Source organism: Sinohyriopsis cumingii, chromosome 18 (assembly GCF_028554795.1).
Source record: "Sinohyriopsis cumingii isolate HCF-2022 chromosome 18, ASM2855479v2, whole genome shotgun sequence".
Classification (NCBI taxonomy): Eukaryota; Metazoa; Mollusca; class Bivalvia; order Unionida; family Unionidae; genus Sinohyriopsis; species Sinohyriopsis cumingii.
The window spans coordinates 53,425,114-53,434,202 of record NC_142978.1 but is presented as its reverse complement, the minus strand read 5'-3'; the positions used below and the strand labels follow the sequence as shown (position 1 = coordinate 53,434,202).

At 35.3% G+C, this 9,089-nt stretch overlaps 1 protein-coding gene across 1 annotated transcript; it reads left to right on the top strand.

Annotated features, from left to right (window-relative positions):
* Positions 1-535: 535 nt before the first annotated feature.
* On the top strand, positions 536-8,064 carry LOC149776659 (uncharacterized). The gene is made up of 3 exons (XM_089942503.1): positions 536-662; positions 6,830-6,871; positions 7,465-8,064. The coding sequence occupies exons 1-3, from the start codon at positions 536-538 to the stop codon at positions 7,815-7,817; spliced, it is 522 nt and encodes a 173-aa protein (XP_089798629.1). The 3' UTR covers positions 7,818-8,064.
* The last annotated feature ends 1,025 nt before the right edge of the window (positions 8,065-9,089 follow it).

The window sequence follows — 9,089 nt, the reverse complement described above, 5'->3', positions numbered from 1 at the left end:
ATATTTATAATCTTAAAAAAAAAAACTGACATCGGAAACGATGCGCATCAAATGACATTTTATTATATATACTTTGTTCCTAACATTCTTGGTAAAAATTGCGCACGGACGTTCGTGGCAATTAAAAAATATCTATACTAATAATTTGAGTGCTGATCCAAGACGATGTTAAGAAATAACGTTAAGCACTTCCCGTTCACAAGATGCAAAATACTGAACAATGAAAACGCATAGTATGGACAAGACTCATTATAACATCGGCACATTAACTGGGTAAGGGAGGAACAATTGCTATCAAAATTCTGGATTAAACGGCTTTTCACTTATCAAGACTCAGATACATACACACACACGCGCGCACACACACACACACGCACACAACCACGCACACACACACATATTATGCGTGTATATGTGTGACTCTTACTGCTTCGCTCCCCACAACATGACGAGTAACACAGAACGAGAACGTGAAATGTTTGAAGTAACAAATTTAAGAAGATTTACTTTACAGTCCTGTAAAAGTCATGTCTGAATGGGTGTCTCTGTTAAAGCTACTTCCTTTTCGTCGTCCATATTTGTCTTAGAAGAAAGTACACTTGTCATGTTCCATACGGTGGAAATGTCATTCCTTTTCAAAGTCATCTGGTTACATCTTTACGGTAAGTCCTTACTATTATTGAATGTTTTGCAATACCGCTGTATGCAGTCTTTAAAAAAAAAACACTAGGGTAACCTGCATAATACAGGCAATGACCCAGTGTTCAACAACGCCGTTAGATAGATTAACATATTGTATAAAATATATTGCATATAATACAGGTCTGATTAAGTCACACTTCGGAACTGGTGTGAGGCTTGGGTACAGTAAGTTAACTACAGTGTTTGCGTATGTTTGTTTCGTTTCTTTTATTTTTGTTAGTCTCGGTTGTTAATAAACCTACAATTAGAAAGGATGGCATTGATAGAATTTGAGGTTATTCGTGCGTATCACATCGCAGATGATCTATTCCTTTTTCTCATTAACATAATTGGATGCATTAGCTATTCCCCCAACCATTCGAGTTTGCATAATTTAAAATTTAAATGAACGTATGTAATCACTTTGAGTTGATTATGGTTCAAACGCTAAGCAGGGAGAGACGAAATTAGAACATATTTCATCGTAAGTTATCTTGTGCAATAAATAGCATTAAGGATTTGTCCTTTGAAATTCACATTTACATTGGGAGCGCTTTTCTTCACTTTATTTGATACTAATAAATTAGCAATTGTTCTAATGCTGCTTTATACATTCCAACAACGAGATACATCAGTTATTGTTGTTTTTGTTGTCTTATTATTAAGCTATCCCCTCTTTAATGGAGACCGCTCCGGTGGCCTAGTGGTTAGAGCGTCCGCCTCGGATGCGGGAGGTCGTGGGTTAAATCCCTGGCCGAGTCATACCAAAGACTTACAAAAATGGCACTAACAGCTGCCTCACTTGGCGCTCAGCATTAAAACGTTAGTGTTATGACTGGTCGGTCCGGTGTCAGGATAATGTGACTGGGTGGGACATCATGCTACATGTCTGCGGCATGATGCCCCACTGCTAGACATCACTATAAATTGTCACATTGCAAACATCGTAGCGATATGACTGAAAAATTGTTAAAGCTACGTTAAAAATCCAAATCACATCACATCACTTTAATGGAGGAGGGATTTTCAAGATTTGTAAAGGTGTATGCGCTATGTATTGTTACGACTCTATGGTCACAAAGTTAAGTAACAGAAAAGAAGCAAAACCAAACAGTGTTATAAAATTATCAAAGTTATAAGTGAAAAATGTGAGAAGAACTTACAGTATTATGACGTGAAGCAATGCTAGTCCTCATAACGGTCTATGAAAGTCCTAAATGAAAGAAAAGGTTCTTATCAATTTCATAATGGAAATGTACTGATCCTCTAAGAACCGGGACGTTGTCAAGTTGGCGTTGTCCAGAATTTCCTCGAATATTTATAATAGTTCTAGAATAATATTATTGTCCAAATAATAAGCACTTTCTGTTTCCACTGAACAGTCCAAAGAAACGTTTTTCCTCTCGAATAATCTCTAGGTACAACATAAGACACGTCTCAGACTTACAACAGGGGGCGCTCACTAGTTATTATGTACTTTTGAGAGAGTGACGTGTGTAGGGTGAAGTTATATGCATTTAGAACATGCACAGTGGAGAGAATGTTGGCATACCTCTATGCTACTTTGACGTAATGTGGCTGACATTTCTTTGAATTTTGTGCTTGTGGAGATTGTACACGATCTAAGCACATTGCTAGCTAAAATGAATGTTCCCTTGTGCTCAAGAAGTATGCCTAAATTCGTGTAAAGTACACTATCTTTAGCAGCTATTAAAATGGGAAAATTAATTTTGCCACACTAGACAATACCAGCTACTGAAAATGCAATGAATTAATGACCAAATATATAAAATGTAAAAAAAAGTTATCTTTTTTTTACAATTTACCTCTGAAGTTCAGGAAGTGAAAATCAGGTGGAACTAGGAGTTTTTTGAAAGGTGCTTATCTGGAGTAAGGTCAAGCTGTATACTCTATAACCCATATTACACCCATTAATCAAACACCAAAAAAAAGGCATTTAAAAGTTCTTTGAACAATACCTATGATATACAAATTCTCTTTTAAATCGTCAGTATAACCAGTAAAGAAATCTGGGGAAATACTTTTTCTTTACAATTCTAATCCTATGCAAAATACGAAACTGTAGAGCGGCACCACAGGAAAACAATAAATGTGAATGACTCAAAAAAAACGGAATGAATCTGATAACTTAATTTTCTCCACGTATACACCGTATATTCCTACTGTACCTCGCAATCGACCCAACGGGACATCATACACTTTTGATTTTGGGTCGAATTAAGCATATTAATATGACCTCGCACAACCAATGGAAAGCTACAGAATTATTCTCGACACTTTGTTATCCCATCAATCATTTAGACACTACGCCATAGACTCCATTTAAGTCTTATTATTAAGATTAGTACTCACAATTGTCAACACGTACGTGAACATCTATTTATAGATCCTATGCAGTATTATACTCTAAACAGATTCAAGTCACGTATTTTGTACACATTACAGCCATGAATAAGAATTATAAAAAATAGATAAAATTATGTACCAGGAGTTACAAAAAATATGGATATACATAGCACCTCCCCTCATAAGGAAAAGAAAGATTTACGAACTAAAGCTTTCTTTTTCCATATTAATCAGACACATACATGAAAAAGTTATACAGGAAGCGGTATAATGAAGTTATACAACGCATACAAAATAAAGCAAAATAAAACTCTTATACAATTGAAAGAGCATTTGCGATTAAATTTTCTTTTCCATTGATGTGACGAATATCGATATTGTACTCTTGCAACATCAAACTCTGTCTTAACGGAGGAGAATTAATATACACTTTGCCACGGAATTGTATATAGCTCTTGTTTATTTATTATTTGGATCAAATGCATGTACCCGGGTTTCATTTCTGTGTACAGCGTTACCCGATAATAGTTTATGTGTATCGTATATTATTTCGAAATGGCGAGTTAGGTTCATACCATGCTGCACGAGCAAAGTGGTTACGATGCGAAAACCGATATACCTTGAGCGCACTGGAAGTGTATGGCTACATGACCTGTGTATAAATTACCTCATCGTAGTTCTACAAAGAGTCTTGTCTGTGAGCAGTCCACTTTATGACGCGTGATCTCCAGATGTAGAGCTGACTGATTGGTGATTGATTGATTGATACCCGATGACTGGTGGATGGTAACTGGTGAATGCTAAGGGTAGTGCTGAAAGAGTGAAGGAGGGATGGAGTGACAGTTACGCTGTATCTCCGTATATGCACAGTATTGTAGGTGTTGTTTAGCCGTGGTGCTAATTTGGGTTGTGTTATACCCAGTTGTGCTGCTGTCGAGGGTGTCGTTGGTCCGGAAGAAGATAAAGGTCATCACGTTGTGAAGAATCAAGGCTTCTGGACCAACGGGTCTGCTGAGAACAATATATTCTACGGATCTTTTGGCAGACCAGGAGGGCAGACCGTTCGTGGTCGCTCCTCAACCATTTGACAGAGGGTTGAGGCTGAGAAGACTTTTCGGATTCGTGTTAGACTCCACAAGATATATATCCCAATGTTTCATGTCATATTTCACTACTTGAGTGAAAACTCATATTTCACTATTTGATTGAAGACTTATCATATTTCACTATTGAAGTGAAAATTCATCATGTATCACTATTTGAATGAAAACTCGCCATATCAGTTCACATTTCATTTAAATCGAAATACATTGTCATGTTCGTGCATATTTTCTTAAATATCCAATATTTGGATTTTGTGGGCTCACGAATTAAAGTCTTTTCTAATGAATCATTCATCAATAAACAATGTATTTTTGTCACCAGCAAAAGTGTTCCTTTTTAGAATCCGACGCCAACCCGGTTATCTTGTTACACACTTCATAGTGTTGTAAAGCCAGAATTAGAGCCAAACGCTCCTTCTCGATAGTGCAATAATTTCCTCTGGTGCTTATTTACCTTTTTAGAGAAATAGCACACTGGATGATCAACGCCATCTTTATCTTCCTGAACTAATACGCCACCACCTTTTACGTCACTTGCATCAACATACACTTTAAATGTTTGTTTTTTTTAAATCTGGAGGTGAGTCATCTGATGTACTCTTAAGTGTGTCCTTTAATTTATCGAACACCTCCTGACATTTTAGGCAGACCAATCAGACCAACAAAACTTGGTCTTCTTAATATTGGTCAGGTGCTCGACAGTTATGGAAATATTTGAGCAAAATTACCTGTAATATCCAAGCCATACCAAAAAATCGCATCAGCTGCTTTTTATTGATAGGCACAGGGAATTCAGAGATAGCTTTAACCTTAGGTCCTACAGGCTTAACATGTACTAAAAATTTGCCACAAGCTCTGCGCAATTCACTTTTCCTTAGATGAACTGTCAATTTTGCCTCAGGGAAACGAACGAAGAATTTCCAAATAGTTTCCTGATCCTTACATGAATCGCTGTAAATAATGACGTCATCAATGTATGTATCACATCCATCTATACCAGATGTTACTATGTTCATTATGAGCTGGAATTTAGAAGCAGAATTCTTCATACCAAATGGCATCGTTTTGTGTTGATAGAGTCGATCTGGAGTTGCAAGAGCCGAGATTTATTTGCTTTATTCTTAAGTGGAATCTGCCAGAATGCTTCAAACAGGTCAAATTTGGTGACCTTTATTGCATTTTTGATCTTGTCAATACAGTAATCAATTCTCGGCATTGGAAATGAATCTGTTTGGGTGACACTGTTCCCTCTTCTGTAGTTAATGCACAATAGGAACGAATTCAGCAAAAGAATACACGGCGAACAGTTACTTTTGTTTGGTTCAATAAAGTTATTCTCCAACAAAAGTTCAACTTCCTACTTCAAACATCCCTGCTTAAGAGTATTCATCCCATAAAGGTTTTGTTTTACAGGTTTAGAATCTAAAAATTCAGCCTTATGGTAGATTTTGTATGTTCAAGTTGATACATTTGGGAACAAGTCCTCATTAACAAACAGGTGATCTCCCATCTTCTTCCTGTTTGACCACAAGTGATTGTCGTTTATCACCTTGATTACAACAAAGAGAATGTGTAGTTGAAAGAGAAGCACAGTGATCATTACTGTTCGACTGATCAGTAACAGGAGCAAATTTGACCTCATCAAAAGCCTGACAATGCCTGTGCCAGCCAACTTAATAGTTTTCTGATCAATTTATTCTTAAAAAAGCTATTTTTGCCGTAGCTCTAGTAACTGCGAAAACAAGGTGTAAATCATGGATTTCCTTTGCAATATGATCAACCTTTTGATGTAAACAAGACTTGTCAGTTACAAGTGGATTAAGCACAACCTTATCTCCAGCTAAGACATAACAATTGTATTGAATTAGGCTGACAATTAGGTTGACTGTTTTAATAGAATTATCTTTCTTAACATTGAACTCATGAGCCACACTTTAAGAAGAGGACTTTGGTGTTAAACGAGCATACAAGCATACGATGTATATTGAATCGAAAAGGCCCGTTTATGTATTGATCGAGATGAAAGTTAAATGACGGATATTATTGTATTTATGACGTAAATGTAAAAACAATTAGTTTAACACTGAGATCTACATTATGGTTTTCTTCTACTTATCCTTAAAAATCCAAGATCATTTATTTTGGTATAGCTTTGCATGGTGCGTGGGGGAGGGAGGGAAGTGTAGTAAGGTAAGGGTTTTGAAGTGAGCCTATACTAATTTTACTATATTAAGAAAAATAATTAACAAATTAAATTTAACACAGCTCCATAAAAGGTGATATGGCGACAAATAAAGCTGGTGTCAAGACCAAAAAACACAAGCAATGACAGCTGTCAACATGCTTGGTTATGTCAGAGCAAACTAGGCTGTCAGTGAAGAGAGATTTGAACGTTTTATAACAGTTTGTAAACAATAGCAATGATTTATATGTGATTTTATAAAATGGTTATACTTCCATTTATGTCTGGGCGTATGATTTAATCGATACATCCGTCAGGTGCTAGTGACGCTATAATGTTTGTATAGTTAAGAGAGAATGAAAGAAATACGAGGTAAATGGTAGTGATGTAATAACACTCATAGCATGATGTTTAACTTGATGAAATATGACAAATTGATAGCACTGATAGTACGAATGTCATGTTAGATGTTGTAAAGACGTATTGTCTCTTTCAGCCGCTGTGAATGCCAAATACTGTGATCCTCCAGAAGACAGTGGTAAAGTGCATAATTTATCCTTTTTTTTCTCTCTCTCTATGCAAGTACCATGTGATTTTCAGAATACTTTTCATCAGAGCACTATCTGTTACCTATATAATTGCCTAACCTAATTTTTTCTAACAGACTGACGAATATAGATAGTGAAATCATATTTACTGATACATTATCTAGGAACCTACATTAATCATTACAGACTCTTAAGGCAAAATACTTTCTCAGATGTTAGAAGTCAAAAGCTGAGTCCATGGTCCAAAGATTAGGTATTTTAAATCTGCGGAACTGTTTGGTTATGCATACTTAAATTTAAGAATTAGGAAATAGTGATTTCACCTTTTCATATTGAAACCCGACACTTCAATAAATAATATTCTCTAAACGAATAAAGAAAAGTATTCAAAGTCTGATTTGTAATCTTGTTTCAAAGTTTGGTTTCAAGTATTGTTATCTTTTATTTTATAATAAATAATATAAAAACATCTTAAATAAAGGCAATTATGTACCCGTTTCGTTTTGTGTTGTTTTTCAGACATTATGTCAGAGAAGTAGATAAATGTTTTCTCAAGCATTTCTCTCTGTTCCATTATGTTCAGAATATGCAAGTATCCGTTTCTGCCAATCCGGTACAGTTTCATCATTAAATGTATATATCAACGGAAGCAGCATTCTAACGAAGGAGTCTCTAATTGAAAAGGAATGCGTTTGTCACGTTGTATGGAGCGGAAACAGTAGCCTATTGGCGAATGGATTCAACAGCTGCAACATGTGTGGCTTGGATGTACAGTTAAAGGATATTTTACTTAGCTCACTCACAGGAAATTCAGCTGGATGGGGGATTACATCATTGGATGACAAAGCCTTTCAAATTGCAATGAAAATCAAAACGAACCCAATATTGGAAAATATTTCCCCAGAATTTTGTTTGCTCCTTCGAGGCAGTAAGTAATTTAAAAAAAATCTATTGACGATTAGAGGACCTCTTAAAAGAACCACCAAGTTTAAAATATAACTGTATGGTGCTTTACATATATATTTTTCCTTTCCATGAATGCATTTGGGATAAATGTTGACCTGGAAATCTAATTTTCCGGACGTGAGGATGGAAGGCTAATTGGAAGTTTATGTTTCATATGAAAGTAGAAACAAATCAAATCACACACAGGAAACAATCAAGGGAAAGTACACACACACACACACACACACACACGCACGCACGCACGCACACACACACACACACACACACACGCACGCACACACACACACACACACACACGCACACACACACACACACACACACATATATATATATATATATGATTGCCTAATGTGTTGAATGAATAATTATGGTAAGAAATGATCATAATGTTTCTTAAATTTTGAGCATTTCATCGTCTTGCTTGCATAATTGACTTTCAATAATTCCTTTCAATGCAACATGATAATGTACTTACTGTTTCAGTTTTTTAGTTTTTTTTATTTTGTTATCTTTGTATTTCTGTTTATCACATATCTGACATGTTCATAATAGTGAAAACTGAAATCCAGAACAGTGATAGAAATTTATATTTCAGCAAATATTATGTTATGTTTTCAGAATAACAATATTATTTTATTAATGCTGACTCGTACATGAATTACTGAGACGATTATTTTAAAACATTGGGAAGTATATATGCTATGAAATGCCGCGAAATGATGATAAATTGTTGTTTTGCATATTCTAAGCTTTGTATCACGCCAACATTTCATTGTTCATCTCACCAATGAGAAACGAAATGAAAAAATTCACATTATGAACCTTGAATATGTGGTAGATCAAGCTGTTCACTGACTACACGTGATGACTTGATATGCAAGAAAAGATGTTTTTATTTTGAGTATTCTGAATTTCTGTAAAATTATAGATCGGTATCAAAATACGAAATATTTGTATGCAAATATTCTTTTACTATCCTATCGATAATTTTATGTTGGCGAGCCTCTTTCACACGAGCTTTTTGATAATAAAGGATTGAATTGAATTGGAACATTTACAACTGACATAACTTTACCTCAAATAAACATTTATTTCCTGTCGTTTTGTCCATGTTGCTACTGTGTACATCTGTGAAATAAAACTGTACTTCATTTAGAAATGTTCTTTCAATATATCTAAGGTATCTAATTTATCAATGGTTTAACATTTTACAGTTTGATAACAAGATGATGCTAACCTTAC